Here is a 19469-nt window from a genome sequence, read left to right on the forward strand (position 1 = left end):
TCTAGGAGTAGGGGATACATATGTCAATGGTGATTGAGATTAAAAAGAAAAAAAAAAGACAATGACCGGGGGGCTGGATGGGCCTAGGTCCAAAAAAGACTATTTTGCACTGGCTGGTTAGGTTGGGCTTCACTAAAAAGTAAACCCTGAACAGAGGCCTAAAGAAAAACCATGCAGATATAATGGGGGAAAGCATTACAGGCAGAAGGACTAGCAGGTGCTCAGGTCCTGTGGCAGAAACATAGGCGATAAATTCAAAATGAAAAAGGTGAGGAGGCCGGAAGCAGTGAGAAGCCAAGGGAATGAGGGGCAGTTTTAGGAGATGAACGACATTGGGATAACACAGCACAGGGCCTTGTTGACTGTGATAAGTGTCTTGTATTTTACGCTAAGTGGAACAGGAAGTCATTGAAGGGATTTAAGCAGAGGAGTGACATGATGCATTGTGAAAGCATCGCTCCAGCTGCTGCACAGGCAGTTGACTGACAGGTTGAGTGTGGGTGAGAGGGGAGCTGGGAGATCAGCTTAGGAGGCAAGTATGATACTCTGGGCAAGACATAGTGATGGCTTGTGGCTTGGTCTACAGCACTGATGATGGAGGGTGTAAGAAATGATCGAATTCAAGCTATATCCTAAAAGGAGAGCTGAATAGATTTGTTAGCTCAGATATGGTGTATGAGAGAAAGAGAGAAGTCAAGGATAATACCAACATTTTGGACTGAGCATCTGGAAACATGGAATTGCCATTGAGTGAGATAGAGAAGACTGGAGAAAGGGCAGACTTCGAGGGGAGAAACCAAAACTTTCACTTTGGATGTGTTAGGTTTGAGGTGTCTATTAGAAGTCAAGTAGTCAATTGGATATATGAGTCTGGAGTTCAAGCAAAGGGATCGAGGCAACAGGTATAAACTTGGAAGTCATCAGCTTGCACACTCTAAGGGGTATTTAAAGCCCTCATAGATATTAACAGTTGTGTAGGAAAGAGGAACTCTTCTTCATGGCCAGGAGATCAGGACTAAGACCAGCGAGTAGAGCAATAAAAATAACAATAGTAATAGCAATTATGGCAACTATTATTTATGCATCTGACTATTTACATATGTTATGTCATTATTTTCAAAAACCACCCTTGAAGAGGTTGAAATAAACCCTGTTTTACTCATAATAAAACTCAGACTCAGGGAGGTTAAGGAAATGTTAAATACGTTGATTAAGACGACTTATCTAATAAATGGCTGAGTTGGGATTCAAACCCAAGTTCACGTTCTTGTTGCCAGGTCAAATGTCAGAAGTCAGATGGCAGCTCAGTTTAAGTAGGTCAGTGGAGTGGCCTTTCTTTCATCTTGAGAGTTTCTGTCAGCTCTCCCCTCCACTCCTATCTTCAGGTTGAGCCTGTTGGGCATTTCACATGCTGAGTGAAATAGTGCACGTCAGGACACACGATGCTGCCCAGGCCAACACACGACACACAATGTGAAGCAGGGCAGATCAATTTGAAAGCAGAGAGAGGAGACATCAAGAAGATAAAGTCACGTTTCTGCTCTAAACACTGGCTGCAGTTTAAGCAAAGACATTACCCACAGGTGCTTGTTGATTTCGTTTCCCAGTTGCGCAGGTCAATGAGGATGCCCACTGTGCTGGAGGCAGTGGAGAAGGCAAGTGCTGTGGACTCCATCTAGGAAAGCAAGATCTGCGGGGTCATATAGACTTGTCCAAGGTCCTGTAGCTCATACATGTTACAGTGCGGATTTGAACTAGACTTTCTAGCCTCCAAAGCTCATGCCGGTTGCGCTGCACTCCTTAAGAAGAGAAAGGAGAGGAGAGGCTGGCGTTCTGAGAGCACGTTGTGCGCGTTATTATCCAAGTATCGCCAGCATGCAGTTCCGCGGATGGCCAGCAGAGGGGACTGCGCACCCGGCTTTCTCCAGCCCACTGCCCGAAGCCATGTTGAATGAGCAAATGTCTGCAGCAGACGCTGTGAGATCTAAATGTCTCCTTGGCAGGAAATCCGCGAGGAGCACTGCGGGGTTGTGCAAACAGCCTTACAATGTCCGCCTGTGTGTGTGCACTCGGCTTCGCCCGCGTCGCCCACAATGCTCTGTTTTTTTTGGATAATGGGGCTCTGTGGACCTATACGCCTTGTCATGCAAAGGGAGTGACCTATGTTTGTCATAAATGGGCTCTTGTATGATTAATAACCATGCGAATGAGCCCGCAGCAGCCGCTCAGCCCCCGGCTTCATCTCTTCACGGAGGCGGTGGTCGGAGTCCGCTTTCTTCCTTCCCTCCAAAGCAGCGGTGCAGAATTTATTGCTAAAAGGGAAATGACTTGTTTGCATTGTGGTTGCAATTTTTTATATGCAAGACAGGAGGCGCAGAAAACTAGTATTTGTTGTCCGAGGCTGACTGCAGGCCAGATGCTACACTGGGTACTTTACCAGCATGATCTTATTTACTCAATAACAACATTGCAAAGGGAGTATTATGATTGGCGTTTTACAGATGAGGAAAACTCAGATTCCAAAAAGTAGAACGACTTGCCCAAGGTCTCCAAAGCTCGTGCCGTTTCCACTAAATGACTCCTCTTCCTTTTCACTGTGGTCCAAGGTCCACATACCTGGAAACACCTTCCTCATCCTGCCTGGCTGTCCATACACTGAAATTGGTGATTTTAAAATAGAAGAGGAATTTCCATTCCTGGGCTGCACTGTGTTTATTGCACCTCCTGGAAGACGTGTGTCTGTGCATGTGTGCATTTTTCTGAGAAGGCTGGTTTTCAAAGTCATCTATGATCATAAAACAGCAGAGTCAAGCTCCCCAAAATATTTCTGTTTTGGGAAATGCGTATTTTCTCTGACCTATGCCTCTTCCCAATGACCAGTGCTTACTCTGTTCACTTTTTCTGCAGTTGACCTCTCACGATTGTTGCTATGTGATGACTACTTATCTAACACTTTCCGTCCATTTCAGTGGACATAAATGACGAGCTGTGTGCTGACCTGTGCTTGGTGTTGGGTGGGGAGGAGTAGTTGAAATGGGTAACATTCTGAAAATGAAGAAGACATAGCCCTTGAAAGAATTCACAGCAAGGAAGCTTGTTAATTCAGCCTGCGGGTCAGGTCAGAGATGTCGGGGAGGAAATGCAGTTTGATTTGGTCCTTGAAAGATAGACAGGACATCCACAGGCAAAGGAGAGGGCAAGGACGTTGCAGGCAAAGGAACAACATGAACAAAATAACAGAAGACAGAAGGAGTCCAGAGCTGTTGGCCTGGTCTATATTCTGGCGTGACCAAAGTACAGAGGGTTCAGAGCAACTGAAACTTGAAAGAGCTTCGGGTCAGGTTTTATAGCCCTGAATACCAGGTGAAAAATTGTCCCCATCTTAATTTGACAGCCAGCTTGGAAAGCGTTTACGCTAAAACCTGCCTTCGTTCTACCCAGCAAGCGCATTCACCCAGCAAGCCCCACGTCCCACTCGGCCCCGGAGTCGGCCTCGAAAGCGGCTCCTGCACAGGAGCCTCCCCTCCCGGCACCCGGCCAGCTCTCTGCTCGCTCACCTTTCCTTTCCCAGCTTACCTGATGGTCTTTGCCGCTTGCTTGGGGTTCAAGCCAGGGATTTTATTTTAAAACGTTAGTTTGGTTTGCAGTGAAGAGGATTTTGAAATCAACGTGATTGCTTCTTCTAGAAACTGGGAACAAAAGCAGAGCCACTCCTGCCTGTGAGATTTCTAGGGAAGTTTCCGGCCCTTTGGATGTCCTTGATGCTTAAGATGTCGTGAAGCTTGCCGACTTCCCTGGGCTTCAAGTTCTTCAGGTTTTTAGTATGACAAATGGCTTTTATTGATCTTTTTGGTACTTATATAATTTTTGGCATCCCACACTCCCTGAAGTAAATTTGGCCTAGGAAGTAAAACCCCTAAAGCTTTGGTGGATCCATCCCAAAGCCTCCTAGGGTAAACAGGTGGGCCCCAGTATAAGAAAACTCAGCCTCTGGAATCCTGGACTTACAAATCAAGGCAATCCATGGCACTGGGGCGGGGGGATTCTTCAGAGGTCTTTGGCTTTCCAGAAGGACTCCTTCCGATAGCACCGTGCCGCCCTGTGCCTTGACCTGCTCCATCGTATTTCACCACCTGACAGTGAACTATGGAGGCAGAGAAACTTCAAGCAGAAATGTGTGATGCAGCTGCCCAGGGAATGAAAGCCAGGCAGATACAAGGGGAAAGTCTTTTTTTTTTTTTTCTTTAAGGTTGTATTGTAAGATAACAGAAGTGGGAGAGATTTAATTCACCAGCATTCATTTTACACGGACAGGTCCTGTGCCACGCTCAGAGGCTGTGCGGGATCTGAGGTGCTTAGTGTATCTGGTTCTGGATTAGTGGGAGGTGAGAGGGAGGTGAAGATAGTGACTGGAGGCGATAAGGAGAGATAACAGCAAAGAGAAGAAGGAGATCTCAGGGAGATGGGGAAAGTTCAGCAGATGGAGTTGGGTGAGAGAATGGATCTAAGGGGTGCGTCAGTGCAGAAATCTCAGATGACACTGTGATTTCTGGCTCATGTAGTAGGATGGATGATGATGCCTTTCATTGAATGAGGCAGGAGGAGGATATTTGGGGAAGGCAGAACGTGAGGATATTAAGGCCTTCCCCAAATTTGTACTTGCAGCAAGTTCTCTTAGATTTATGGGCCTGGAGTTGAGAAGGGAGGTCCAATTTGGGGCGAGAAGTTGAGCAGTCATCAGCATAGGGCGACAATTGGAGTCGGGAGGGTCGCGCCTGGGAGGGTGAGAAAGGGGCGAAGAAAGGCCTTGGAGACCGACATTTAAAGGTCAGATGGAGAAAGTAGAAATTTAAGAAGAGCCTTCAGAGAGATGAGAGAGGAGCAGGAGACAGAGGTCATGGGGCATCTGAGGGAGCAGGGTTGGATCAACAGTGCACATGGCAGTCCTCCTTTGCAGCTCCAAATGAGGAAGAGGCGCTGCTCTACCCCATTTAAATGCCTGAGATAGAACTCTGGAAAAAGGAGGTTGGACATCCTAGTGAACGGACAGTCTGTTTAAGCTGAATCACTGATGGTCTAACAGCCCAAACTTTCAGTAACTTCTCAGTGTTTCCTTTCATTTTCTAAACTGAGGTTGAGGCCGTCTGAGAGAGGCAGAATAAACAGCTTGCCCAGTGTTACTCAGTGAGCAAAAGGCATTTCCAAGACCACCACTTAGGTCCCCAGGCTGCCGGCTCTGGAAGGGGTTGCTTTCCCTTTGGACCTTGGCAGAACTGGCCTGGGTGGGCCGAGACTGTCAGCTCTCGCTCTAGGTAAGGGGCCGGTTGATCAAGCAGCTTCCTCATAACCGTGTCCTTGATTTCCCAAGTGAAAGGCAACAAATTCACTAATGACTTCCCCGCGGTGGGCTGGTCCAGAGCCAACCCCAGGTTGATTGTTTCCATATTCACTAGCATTTGAAATTGGGGGGCACCATTGACTTTCATTCCCTGAAAAAGAATCTAATGTTGCCCTCATTTCTTGGAGACTTTTTCCTGCTGTAATATTGGTGTTTATGGGGAAATTAGCTATGATGAGGTAATAGTCTATTTTAGAAAACTGAACTCAGATATTGAAAGGGCTGTTTTAAACCTGCACTTAATCGTTCCGTTCCATAATGGTCTCTCGGTACTTTTTTGAGAATTCCCATGGATTGCCTGACAACTGGACTCAAGCAGCTTGTATTCCATGGGGAACGCCAAGCCCTTTTGAGGGACACCACGGTATTAATGATCGATGAGAATATTCAAGGCATTTTCCCATTTAAGTGCCATTACTTGTAGTGTTAAAACGTTTTGAAAACACATTTTAGCCATTAACTCATCTTTATTGTCAGATGAAAGTGCTAAATAGACTCACTCTCCTTCAGTTTTCCTCCTTCATCTTGGAATAAAATCATCTGCTGGATTCTTGGCCACACATTCGGCAACAGAACAGAAAACCTATAACTTCATTGCAGAGGCGGCTGATGGGGAAGGGAATTCCAGCCGAGCCCAGCTATCAAAAATCATTAACCTGGTTTAGCAGATTCAGGCTCCTGGAATTTACAGGCTGAGCTACTTCTTTCCATTGGTGTATTTTCCCTCCAGAAAAACAAGTGCTTATATCGTTTAAGAAATGTACCTTTATGTTAGAGAGTATTTCGTTAAAACCACCTATTTTGTATCTGATATATTATAGGCTGATGGTTAACTGGTTTTGCTTCTCATTCAGAAAAAGCAAGCAGTGTAACTGTTGTCTGAGGAGGTTCTGCAGTTTCCAGGAGGAAGTGTCTCTGAGCCGTAGGAACAGCAGAGGTAACAGGGCTGCTCCCTTTCCTCCTGGGACAGCTCCCTGGATGCTGCTGATGGTTCATGGGAGGCAAGCCAGAGGGATGCTGGCTTTGCAGGGCCGTGTGGGGAGTCTGCAAGCCTCTGGTGTCACTGGCAGCAGCTGCCATCCTGGCTGGCCTCTTGATTTCTCCAACTCTGAACCTTGCTGATCAGCTTGAAAGGCAGAATGTCTTCATAACCCTCCTAAAATCACATGTCGTCCCCAGAAACGTTCCTAGAGCCAGCACTGGACTGCTTTTCTCCATTCCGCTGGGGAAGTCTCGGGGCGCCATTGCCGTTAGGGGCCAGACTTACAGTAAAACTAAGGATGGCCAGTAGCAGGATGCAGCTGGAGGCGCTGGCCTGAGAGCAGAGACCAGGGCCCCCTTGTAGCTCTGCTCCCAAGCCTGGGCAAGTCCCTGACCAGGTTATCAGCTCCTAGACTTTTAAATTTCATAAACCAAAATTTCAAAATAAACTCTGGGGATTTAGAATGGAGCTGTCACTATCATTTTGTAAAATAAAAACACCGTAGTGCAAAACTGTTGGAATGACTGTAGCTTTCTGCAAGGCTCATGGCATAGCCTTTATTTTTCTCCTTTTCCCTTGGACTGATCCATGCTGTGGATCCACCGGGCGGCACAATCTTAAGGATTTCTTTTCCAGTGCTAACTGTGTGCCAGGCCCTGTGCTGAATGCTGGGACTACAATGAGGTGTAAAGACCGCCCTGCCCGGGAAGACCTTATCCTCCGAGAGACACGAGAGAAAGCATGTAATTGCAGTCCACACTGACGGGCCTGTGACGAGGTAGACACCGCAGATCAGGTGAGCAGAGAGCAGCAGAGCTCACTCAGGGGAGTGGGGTTTTTTATTTGAGGTGGAGTCAAAAGGCAGGGAGGACTTTTCCTTCTGGAGGCCCTGACCTCCAAACTTGTACTTGAAAGGGAATTTTGGAGAGGCAGTTGCCAAGAGTCAGTGCTTAGAGGTCACATGAAATTGGATTCCAGACCCTCTCTGCCACTTGTGGGCTTGCACAAGTTTCTAAATCTCTGAGATTATTTCTTTATCTCTAAAATTGGGATAATAACAGTTCCTACCTCATGTGGTGGTTGTGAAAATTAAAATATGATAATATATGAAAAGTTCTCATCACTATCGCCTGCAGATCATGAAAAAATGCTAGCTGTCATTATAATTGAAACAGAAAGAGCAACATGTGCAAGGGCCCTGAGGCACTTCTCCTTTGAGAAGGGCAAGGTATGGCTAGAGCATAGAGTCCAGAGGCAGGGAGAAAGGGAGGGGACAGAGGAGATAATAGAGGCCAGAGGGCAGGTGTTCTGGGTCCAGTGCACGCATTTGGATGCATTATATCCTGCAGGCACTGGGGAGCCACGGAAGCATATTAAGCAAGGAAGTAACATAATCAGATTTGTGTTTAGAAAGATGGCTCTGCCAGCAGTATGGAAATGAATGGGAGGAAGACAAGACTGAGTCAGGAAGATCAGATCAGAGGCTGTTTACAGGATGCAGGCAAGCTCTGCTGAGGGTCTGAGTTAGGATAGTCAAGGTAGGGATGGAGAGAAGTAAGTGCACACAACTTTGTGAAGCACCAGGGAGGGATGTCCGCTGTTTAGCACGTTCTCACGAGATCCCACTAACGTGGAACAGAAAGCCTCCAGTGGCAGCATTACACGGTGCTTTATATTTTTATGTCTTAAGAGTGGATTTGATGTCCCATTTACTTTTTTGTGTTAGTGGACACAGTTTGAGATTGAGAGCCAGGACATCTCCATTCTGGTCCCTTCTTTGGTCCTAAGGTACTGTGGGTCCTTGGGCAAGTTCTTTTTGTAAAATAAGAGCTTTAAAAAGATGATTCCAGTTCTGATGTAGAATGTATTCTGATGACATTTGGGACTACAGATGGGGAAATCCAGAATCCATCTGGACCACTTTGGGAGGACACTTAACTCGACCTGACTCATGAGTTCTGATCTGTAAAATGGGTCTAAGAATACCTTCCCTTCCTTTGACACATGCTCCTGTGGAGGATAAATTTGACCAGACACATCTTGGACAAAGATGTGATGTTATATAGATATGTGTCAGTGTTGTATTCATGACTGGTCTGTGGCTTGTATGCTAACTGGGTTGCAGAAAAACATCAGGATCAACCAGCACTTCTTAATCCCCCAAATATTGAGTTATAGATAAAGAATCTAAATCTTTGATTTCTTAAAGTGTTTACACCAGGGATGCTAAATATTGTAGATTCTGGGAGGTATTGGCTCATTCAAAGTGCTAACAAAACCCACGCTGATGATAGAGGCATTGAGTATTTATCATCTTAAGAAAAATATTAGAAAATAAAATCCTGAAGGCTGCTGTTTTATCTGTTTTTTTCTCACCTTCTGTTCTTTATTGATAAAAGGTAGTATTGGCTTAGGAATTCTCCTTTCAAATAGTCAAAGTCACAAAAGAAATCTTATAAGTGCTTGTTCTCTCATCATGAAAATTGGGCATTGAAATTCTGGTGTACGCAGGTAAAGGTCAGCATTCACAGGCCTGCGTGCTGGGCCTGAGTCCTTTGTTAGATAGGAAACCAATAAATTTCCTTACAAACCATGGTCACGTCTTTTAAAACAAGCTCTGGTTGATTTTATTTGGTTTTACACTCTGGGAATACAGCTAATGCTATTATTTAATTTTTTTCTTCCAAACAAAAACAGAGTTCCAGATATGAAAAAAATATGCACGTGGGGGTGGGAGTGGGTGTGTGTGTGTGTGCATGCACACATGCTTTAATTCTCTCCTCTCTTTTGGAACTGGAAATGTTAGCAGAGAACTCTTTCTTTAAGAGAGTCGTTGTTTTCTACTGAGCAGCCGACTCCCATGGAAGTGGTTTTGAGCTCAGAGCCAAGAAAGTAGTCATAGAAAGTACCATGTGTACATCCCAAATTGTCACCCCAGGGAGATGAGAGCCTCCCTTGGCAGGGACGTCAGGCAGTCTTTACAGGCAGTGTGAGCAGCCCTCAGTGACTAGAGAAACGCCCTCCTTCTAGACTATTTGGAAAAACATTTGAAAGGACCCATTTCAAAATTACCTTGCAGTAAATGAGCCTTGAGGATAAGCCTTCTGTTTTTGGAAGACTTGATGAGACACCCAACTTGTGTCTTTTGTTCCCTTCTCTCTCCTAATTCCCCTTGGAAGCTGGAGGGCTTCTCTCGGCCAATCCAGATTCCCAGCATCCTTCATGCCTGGGTGGCAGCTCACTTCTTCTATGAAGCTAACTTTTCCGGGAGCCTCCACCCCACACGGTTCTCTCTCTTCTCTGAATTCCCAAAGAAACATGTCCCTCCCTAAACACGACATTGAGTGGTACTAGTGTAGAGCAGGACGCTTTGGAATGTAACAGAAACAGTAGACTCTTCAGAAAAATGAGAATGTGTGTACAATAATATGATACCCTGCATGTACTTTCCACAGACTACAGTCTCTCAAAGTCCCCAAACAGGGACTTCCAGGAGTCTGGAGTCCCAGGTCTCCTGTGCAGAAAAGAGCATAGACTTTGGGTTCCCGTGAGTCATATGTGATTCTTTTATTCTCCTGTAGTCTTTGGAAGGATGCTTAACCACCTGAGCCTCTTTTTCTTCCAATAAATGTGAAGATAATTCTAGCTAGCTGAAGGGTTGCTTTAAGATTTGAGTAGACTAAAGTATGTGAAAGCTCCTAGTATAGTGCCAGGCTCACAGGGGACACTCAGTAAGATGTGCATGTTCTTGTCCCGCTCATATATAATAACAATAATAATAATAATAGCTTTAATCACTCTGATTGGTACTTAATATGTACTGGTGCATACCATTTTCCATTCAATTAACATTTTTGAACAATTACCATTTATCAGAAATTTATTATGTGCTTCTGGGTCGATTACGTTCTTAAATTAAACCTGTGCTGGGTCCCTAACTAGAATGCATAGCCCCTGAGCACTAGGCTCTGGCTCCCATCGTTGCATCCCCACCCCCAGGGGCCCTGTGTATTCAGGGGTCCAACAAAGGACGGACTAATTCCCTCAGGGGCGTTATTAAAGGTGGAGTTTTTGTTAGGAAACCAAAGAGGGACAAGGAAACTTCCCGCGAAACTGTTACAGATTCCCTTCTTTGGGAAAGTAATCTCTTTCTTCCTTTTATTTAGGTAGGTCACTGTCACCAAGAACGTCAGTGCTGAGGAAGGTGAACTGAGTCTCTTGGCAGTAACCCCGGCCTCTTCTTCTTTAGTTTGCTGGCAAATCAGTGTTACCCCTGTCCTTTGGCATTTCATTCCTTTTCAATAGAGATATTTCATGAGCCACGTTGGTTGGTTTTTCTTCGTTAGAGATTTGTGTTTTCCTTGGACTTGATGCTATATTTATGAAATGGAGTAAACATAGACACAACCATTTGGTTAAAAATTGCAGTGTTTGATGATTTTTCTGGCATTTACTGAAAGAGTAACCTAGCTATTCCTATTTGCAAAAGCGTTTGTTTATGCTTGAGATTTTTGTGTTGAAAATGGATATTAATCTATATTAAGCTATCTGAAGACCCCACCCTCTAATTATCACAAGCTTACATAAATATTGTCCTTTTGAGAATTTCGTTTTCTTTCATAAAGATTTATATCTTTTTCAATCAGCTTCTTTTTTTTTTTAAGATTGGCCCTGAGCTAACATCTGTTGCCAATTTTCTTTTTCCTTCTTCCCCCCAAAGCCCCCAGTACATAGTTGTATATTCTAGTTGTAGGTTCTTCTGGTTATGCTATGTGGGACGCCACCTCAGCATGGCTTCATGAGTGATGGTAGATCTGCGCCCAGGATCCGAACTGGCTAATCCCTGGGCTGGTGAAACCCTGGACTGCCGAAGCAGAGATTGAGAACTTAACCACCCGGCCACGAGGCCAGCCCCCTCAATCAGCATCTCTATTTAAATTTACTAAGTCTAAGTTTTCTAATCCCTAAAAAATATATCTTCCTCTTGGTATATTTTGAAGATAAAATAGGAAAATGAATCTAAAATACAGTGTTTGACACATGGAAAAATATCTTGCAGTGCCAGCTATTAATACCTTTAACTATTTACCTGATTATCATTAAAGCGCTTTGCATAAAGAAGCCTAGATATTGAGAGACTGAACCTGAAAGATAAAGAAAAATGCAACTCATATGATTCTGGGGATGTTACGTTTCTCTGATTCCCTGAATATCTTAAACCGTAAAATGAGTTGTAATGTTGAGTAATTATAGCTAATATTTGCACAGATTTTTACAGCATGCACAGTGCTTTTACATTCATTTAATTTAGTCCTTGCAAGAATCCCATGAGGAGATATTATTACATGACTGTTGTGCAGATGAGGAACCCAAGACTCAGCTAAAATTACTTTCTCTAGAATAATGGGAGAATTAGATGTGTTTATATTTGTGGAGCTCTTTCAAACTTTTCTCTATGATCTCATCCATCTACTAGTTATACTCTACATCTTTTGAGAACATCAGTTTGCCATATTGTGATTTTGGCTTCTTCTGTGCTTCAGATTCTCAAGCCTGTGTCTTAATCGTTATCAGTAAGTTCCAGCTTGCAGAGCCGCGGGAAAACAGGCTCAGCAAATAGCTAAAGCCATCATGCCACAGACCCAGTGGCCCAGATGCCCACATACTTTCCCTTTGGTGGAGAAGGAGCAGTCCTGGGAAGTCCAGCCATGGAGGAAGACTGGTGCCTCCAAGAGCCAAGGGCCATTCACAGTGGCCACCAGTGAAAAGAGGACTCCTTTCCAATGCCCTTCTCCAAAAGCAGGAAATATCTCGAGTAAAAGAGTCAGAGAGTGTATTTGCAGGCCCATCCCTTCATGAGTACTTATCCAACTGGTGTATCCTTTCCTTTCTCTCCATCTGCTAGCCAAGACCTTGTATTTCCCTTGCTGCGCCCTTGCTGGCCCCTCCCCACAGGAATGAATTTAGATCTCACAACACTCATGTGCGCACTGGAGCTGGATCAAGTCCCAAGGAGGCCTCACTTTAAGATGGTCTCTGAAGATGCCAAGGGAGTGGGTGTGTGTGTGTTTAAAGGAAGCCTAAACTTTACAATAGATACAACATACTAGTTTTGAGTAATAAACATGCTCTATACATTACTGCCTGAGCTCTTTTATGCCTGGAATCCCTCTTATCCTCCTTTGTCTTCTGTTTCTAATATTTGAGTACTTTTGCATCTGCGTTTTTTACTCTACTTCTCCCCTTCTTCAAATTGGTTCTCTTCCCCCTCCTTTCTTATTGGGGATACCTTTCCTAATCCTTGAACTTACATAAGCAGCTTCTTTACCTATAAAAACTGCCAAGAATCATCATCAGAATCATCACCATCTTAAGGGACTCCGATTAAGGTCCTCAGGTTAAGGTCCTCCTAAGGGGCTCAGAACACCTGTTGGGTTGATGTATTCTCTCTGACATAAGCTCCTACACCATAGGGAAGAGTGACAAGTAGCTGGCATCCCTTGGGACAGACCCAGCAGCAGGTAACATTAGCAGTGTAGCCATGGAGTCATCAAATAGAACCTGGAAATCAGATTTGCAGCGTTCCCAAGTACAGCCCTGGACTGCCAACCAGGCTGCTCTGCCACCCATTTGGCTGCAAAACCACTGCTGTACCCACGGGAGCTCTGAGACTCAGTTCCTCCTCAGCATGACATCCTCTCTCTAAGCCCACTCTTAGCCGGAGGAGATTTCTCTTTGTCTCAACTATCTCTTAGCCATAGTTACTTTTTTTCTTTTCTTTTTTTCCCAATCATAAAAAACTGTACTGATTCAGTAAAACCCGTTTGTTTTTATTTTCTGGATACCAAATCTTGAAAGCGACCATTTTTTCTCCTTTGCTTTGGCTTTCGGAAGTTCAGTCCAAATTGATAAGTCATCTCCAGTCAATGTGGAGACTTTATGGCCTAGATGACCTGTGGTTCATCTACTACTTGCCTCTCTACCGTCATCTTCCTGTTATACTTCTATTCTTCTCTCCCTTCCACTTTTATTATGAAAGTATTTGCATCCTCTACTAGTGTATAATAACTTATCTTAAAATCTTTTATTGAACAAGATAAAATGTTTTAAAATAATCTTCATGTTAATTAATTAAGCCATCTCACTAGTAACGTGGTGCATGACAATGTATTTTGTACGCACTGAGGAGCTATTAGAAAAGGTTGGAGAGTCTCTTTCATGAGAAATACGGCTGGGGCTGTAGTGGAAGCCCCATGGGTGAGTGGCCTTCTGAGTAGAGCCCTGGTTCCAATTGAAAACAATCATGGCCTCTGCTCAGTGATCATCTGTGTGATGTTAACTCACTTTGTAGACCTTAAGCCACAATATACTTCTATGAATTCTTGTTGATTTTGGAGGGAAGCAGTAAGCATCAACTCTTCTTGCCATGAAGGAGATGCAATATTTCTGTACTTATTCAAGTTACTTGTGTTGGAATGCATGTTTTCTAGGTTCCATAAGACTGGACTTGACCCCTAAAACTATAGTAATGTCCCGAAGTTGTTGTTCTGGGCAGTTCCCGTTTGAAATGTGAAACATCTAGGATACTAAGAGTTTCTTAATTGACCTTGGTTGATGTTAGAATCATGTTCCAAAATATTTGACCATATCAGCCAACCAGCTTGAATAACCTTTGAAGAGAGAGAATTCTACAGCCAGCTAATATTTGGATGTATTTCCACGTGTATTCCTTTCAGTCTGTTACTAATTTTAAAGGCTTGACATATTTCTCACCTAGATACTTTGGCAGTAAAATCCTGCACGAGACAGAATTTTCAGAGGAAGCTAAATCTATTCAGGTGTCTTGTGACACATTAATAGCACAAAACTAGGGAAATTAAGAATATTTAACTTCCATTAAGGCATTTTATATGAAAGTAGGGGCTGCTACTAAACAGTACAATCATGTTCCTACAAGAAGTGCCTCTGAATCGGAATTGGAATGGTTCATTAAGCTGGAAACAGATTCTTTCTGAGAGACCCAGAAGGGTTTATGGATGTTGCCCAGTGGCAGGGATGGACCATACCAGTTCCGAATTTTATTTTGGGAGAACCTACCTCAAACAGGCTTTGCTGAAAAATATCTTAAAAGGAAATGTGCTTCAAGGCAAGGGAGGAAGAGAAGAATGACAGAAGAATCTTTTGGAAGAGAGAAGCGTGGTATTTGTCTTCCATTGTGTGTTTGTGTGTGTATGTGTATGTGTGGTGTATCTGCATGTGTGTGGTATGTGTGTGCACATGTGCATGCATGCCCAAATAGTCACATACCTCAAGATGGAAGAAGTCTAAAAAGTATCTAGCCCAACCTTCTGCCCAACGCACAGCTCATTTTTACAATATTTTTGAGGACTGATGTAGCATATTTCTACTTAAAAACCATGAGTGACAGAAAGCGCCCTATTTCACAAGGCAAATCACTCAATATTCAGACAATTCTAATGGTTAGAAACTTTTTCATGACATTGAATGAAGCTCTTTCTTATGTCCTCAATGATCTTAGTTCTCTTCCCTAGAGCCACATACAGCCTGTCTAAATCCATCTTCTATAGGAAAATCCTAAATACATATTTGAATGCAGTATGATAATCATGATAATGACGGTGGTGGTAATTACCATCATCATCCTTGTCAATAGTAAAAGCACATAACATGCTTGAGCACTTCAAGTGCTGTGCTAAGCATTTTATATTTTTATATTATTAACCCTCAATCCTTGATGAAATAGATACATTTCAAAAATTCATTTTACAGATGAGAAAACTGAGGCTTTGAGAGTTAAAGGAGCTTGCCCTGAATGACGGAGCTAGCAGGAAACAGAGCTGGAATTGAAATCGACCTCCCTCAGCAGTCTTTGAGCTTCACATGGGTGGCTTATCCCACAGATGACGTCTTCAATGAGTGTTGTCTCAGGGCAGGATTGTGGAGACTAGATTACACCACCTTCTGCACCTAAGGCAACTGCTGGCTACACACTGTCGCACACAAAGTCATCCTTTTGTGCATTCTTCTCTCACCACACCTTTCTTATAGTGGCATATTTTAAAAAATTCCTCGTATTGGCGTAAACATTGTCGGAAGCGATGTGTATAGAAAATTGCAGCCCTGCCTTTCCCTTGTACTGGTCCAGTGATTTTTTCAAGTGGATCCCTCACAACTGAGGCGTCTCAGTCATGAATTAGAGAAGTGTCTTGCAAAGAGCACACCCAGCAGGGAGCTGCGACTCTATAAATATGTGCTGACTGAACGAATGGACGATGACCTCCTGGGGAAGAGAGTTTACTGTCTAGAGCTGAGAGCAGTAGAAATTGTGTGGTTTACTTAAATAATAACTGTGTTTTCCCTATTTTTTTTTTAGGTTGAGATTGCAAATATGTAACAAATTTGTTTTTCTCTGTTGATTTGCTTCACCTGTGCAATTAGACTGCAATTTCATTGAGAATCACTTTTTTGATATTATACCTTTTCATTTTTACACTTCATGAAGTCCCCAATTCGTTACCGTTGAAATGTCAAATTAAGAGAACCTCTGACTTGATTGCGAGTTGCACCTGTAGGAAATTTGGCTCCTATACAGACCAAGAGGCGTCCCTGGGGATATAAATGTGTGTTTTCTAAACTCTTTTCCTCAGGAACTTTAAGAAACTTACCTTTCTGGACAGATATTTTAATAATGGCCTCACTGTTGTGCTTGTCCATTAACATGGTACATTCCCACATCAGTAGAGCCGAAGCAAAGCAGAGTTGCAACATTAACTGTAAGGATTCAGAGGATTAGTGAAGGGGAAAAGGAGGCACTTTGTAGAATATACCTAAACTCTATAATTTCCTATAACTAAAATACCTGATTCTTTGAATAGTGTGTTCTTCAGTTAATTTTCTTTACAGTGAATGAGACACAGGATGCAAGTGTATTCTCCAGAGAGAGCTTATGACATTTGTCTCATTATCATACTTTGTATGGTTTAGACCAGATGTCCCTAAGTTTCAGAGACCCAGAATCTCAGAGATATTTATCAGCCACTGATTCAGGAATGAGTGGCTAAGCTGTTAGTCATCTCCCAGGATAGGAGTCGCTGCTCTGTCTGGTCTTTGGGTGTAGCTACTGGGGGCCCAGTGGTATTTATGGAAGCTCATCCACTATGTGCAGCCCTTTAAGAAGTCTATTTTTTTATGGTGCTAATGGTATTTGGTTTTGTGTTACCTCTCCTAGGTTTGCTGGGATGGGAAACCTGCTCAAAGTCCTTACCAGGGAAATCGAAAACTATCCACATTTTTTCCTGGATTTTGAAAGTAAGTTCCAAAAATTAGAAGATAATGATGAAAACTTTTCACTTTCTTTATAGCTTGTTGATAGGGAAATTTTAACATAAAGATTTTATATGATACTTAAACCAAACCCAAATGTCACTGTGCATTTCTTTCTGAGTCTTCAAAGATTATTTTCCTTCTTTCTTTTCTTATTTTTTTTTAAGAAACTCAATTGAAAATCTTTTCAATGTGTCTGTGGTTTTCTTTCATTTTAGAAATGATCAGCTTTGGTAGACCCAGCATAAATCATCACCATGTATTTTACTAATAACTTTCATGAAACACTGTGTCATATTCCAAAGAGAAATAGTACACATAGTAATTTGCACAGATGAATATAAAACAAATAACACTAGATGTGAAAGAAAAAGTGATAATATGAAAAAAGGAGGTTTCCAGATGATTTATTTGTTGAGTCATCTCTTCTGTTCTTTATATGTTATTTGACTATACAAAACTATTTTAGCATTTTGAGGTGTAGTCTTTTCATCTGAAAAGTTATGTTTCTTTTACCAAAAATTTTAAAATTTTTTCAAAGATAAAATGGCTCATGAATCACGACTAAAGAAATACAGAGATTTTTACCTTGTTTATTTTCTTGATTGAGTATATTTACAAATGAATTACATATTCATGTTTAATCAGCTTCACTCCTGTGTTCCCCTTTTTTGAATTACAATTCCAAGCACAATTGAATGTCATTTTCCAGAGTATTCACCGTATGCTGCAGATTTTAATCTGCTGTAAGCTTTAATTTTTCAACTATTTTGTTTATATTAAAAATAATAGTTGAAATTTTCTTACATATAGATTAAACCTTCTAGGAGAGATTTTCTAAGTAAATGCTAGAAGAGCTTTCCAAGGTGCAATAAACCAAAAAGTGAAGGCTCCCTAGATGTATCTTTTCACTATCTTTGGTGTATTTAAAATAGCTACTTGAAAAGGGAAAGTGGTCCCCAAAATTCATGTGTTCTGAAAAAACTATTTAATCTATATGACATTCAATGAAAGATATCTCACTTCTGATTTAACTCAGTTTTCTGTTGTTCTCCTTCTTGTTATATGGCTGGGTTTGTTTGGGTTTGGCTGCGTTTGGCTGGGTTTGGCTGGCTTTGGTTGGATTTGGCTGGGTTTGGCTGGGTTTGGTTGGGTTTGTCTGGGTTTGGTTAGGTTTGGCTGGGTTTGGCTGGGTTTGCTGGGTTTGGCTGGGTTTGGTTGGGTTTGGCTGGGTTGACTGGGTTTGGCTGGGTTTGGTTGAGTTTGGCTGGGTTTGGCTGGGTTTGGTTGGCTTTGGTTGGGTTTGGCTGGGTTGACTGGGTTTGGTTGGGTTTGGTTGAGTTTGGCTGGGTTTGGCTGGGTTTGATTTGGTTTGGCTGGATTTGCTGGGTTTGGCTGGGTTTGCTGGGTTTGGCTGGGTTTGGTTGGGTTTGGTTGGGTTTGACTTGGTTTGGCTGGGTTTGATTGGGTTTGGCTGGATTTGCTGGGTTTGGCTGGGTGTGGCTGGATTTGGTTGGGTTTGGCTGGGTTTGCTGGGTTTGGCTGGGTTTGGTTGGATTTGGCTGGATTTACTGGATTTGGCTGGGTTTGGCTGGATTTGGCTGGATTTGGCTGGGTTTGATTGGGTTTGGCTGGATTTGCTGGGTTTGGCTGGGTGTGGCTCGATTTGGTTGGGTTTGGCTGGATTTGCTGGGTTTGGCTGGATTTGGTTGGGTTTGGCTGGGTTTGGCTGGGTTTGATTGGATTTGGTAAGGGATGCAGCTGGGAGCTCAAGACCAGATTGATTTGATACTTCAAAAGAAATGGGCGTTTTTACTGGTGTAACTTTTGCTACTCCTCTACAATATACATATCTTTGTTGTTGTTAAGATGAAGGTTTATTAATAACTTTAAAGAATTTTTAAAAAATACGTTACCTATTATCTCACTACCCTAATTTTACTACTTGCGTTTTCAGTTGATTCCTTCCACTTCTTGTCACATGCATTTTACACTGTGGCATCTGGCATGTACAAAGGCCAAAATAGTGGTAAAATACTCCATTCACTCAAAACTGGGGAAGCGTATAACACCTAGGGGAGTTACATGCCTGTTCTGTTTTGGAAGCTCTAAATTCCACATGCACCTGGGCATACTGCTCGCAAATGCTTGCCAGATTCGGTGGCGCCCATTTGCCTGTTTAGCTGTTCTTGGATTCTTGGCTTTCCGTGCTTCCACAAAGAGTACTGTTGAGTTCTTTGTCAAGTCTAATTTTAAGAGCCTTTAAAGTGATAAAAGTAAAATCTGCAGGGATTTAAAGCAGTGGTGTGCAACTGTTGTTTTCTGGAAGACCGGCATTCTGAGCTTATGCCTAAGGGCATCCCCAGCCCCACCGCTTAGCAGAGGGCCATCTCTTCCTCTCTCCTACAGCCAGAGTGCTCTGATCTGCTCGGTCTTGCACTTTCGACATTTTCTTAGCATTTATTTCAAGAGACGTCATGCTGGCGAAAGAGAACACTTAAAAATCTTAAACTTTGGTGATAGTTTATAGTACCAAAACTCTATTTGTAGATATACTATTATTTTTTTAAGAGGAAAGTGTGGACTGAATTCCCATGTCTAGTGGCTCATTACTAGGGCTAGAACAATGATATTTAAGGAAATTTTAAAACTATAAATTTATAAAAATATATAAAATCCTATTTGTTTCCCCATTGATCCCAAGGAGAACATAAATGTTATTTCACTGAGACTCTGAGAAGATAA

General features: G+C 42.8%; 1 protein-coding gene across 6 annotated transcripts in view; it reads left to right on the top strand.

Annotated features, from left to right (window-relative positions):
- CYRIA (CYFIP related Rac1 interactor A) overlaps nucleotides 1-19469 on the top strand; it is a 100718-nt gene that overhangs the window by 52882 nt on the left and 28367 nt on the right. For 4 of the 6 annotated variants that reach the window (XR_006888645.1, XM_046661544.1, XM_046661547.1 and 1 more), the window contains one exon: nucleotides 16630-16709. Coding sequence is in view for 5 of the 6 variants with exons in the window: in XM_046661544.1 (XP_046517500.1) it covers nucleotides 16640-16709 (70 nt within the window). In the remaining variant the exon portion in view is untranslated. Of the gene's footprint in view, nucleotides 1-4435; nucleotides 7177-16629; nucleotides 16710-19469 lie in introns of those variants that run through there. The other 2 variants (XM_046661546.1, XM_046661545.1) reach the window with 2 other exon arrangements.

Source organism: Equus quagga, chromosome 5 (genome assembly GCF_021613505.1).
Source record: "Equus quagga isolate Etosha38 chromosome 5, UCLA_HA_Equagga_1.0, whole genome shotgun sequence".
NCBI classification, from domain to species: domain Eukaryota; kingdom Metazoa; phylum Chordata; class Mammalia; order Perissodactyla; family Equidae; genus Equus; species Equus quagga.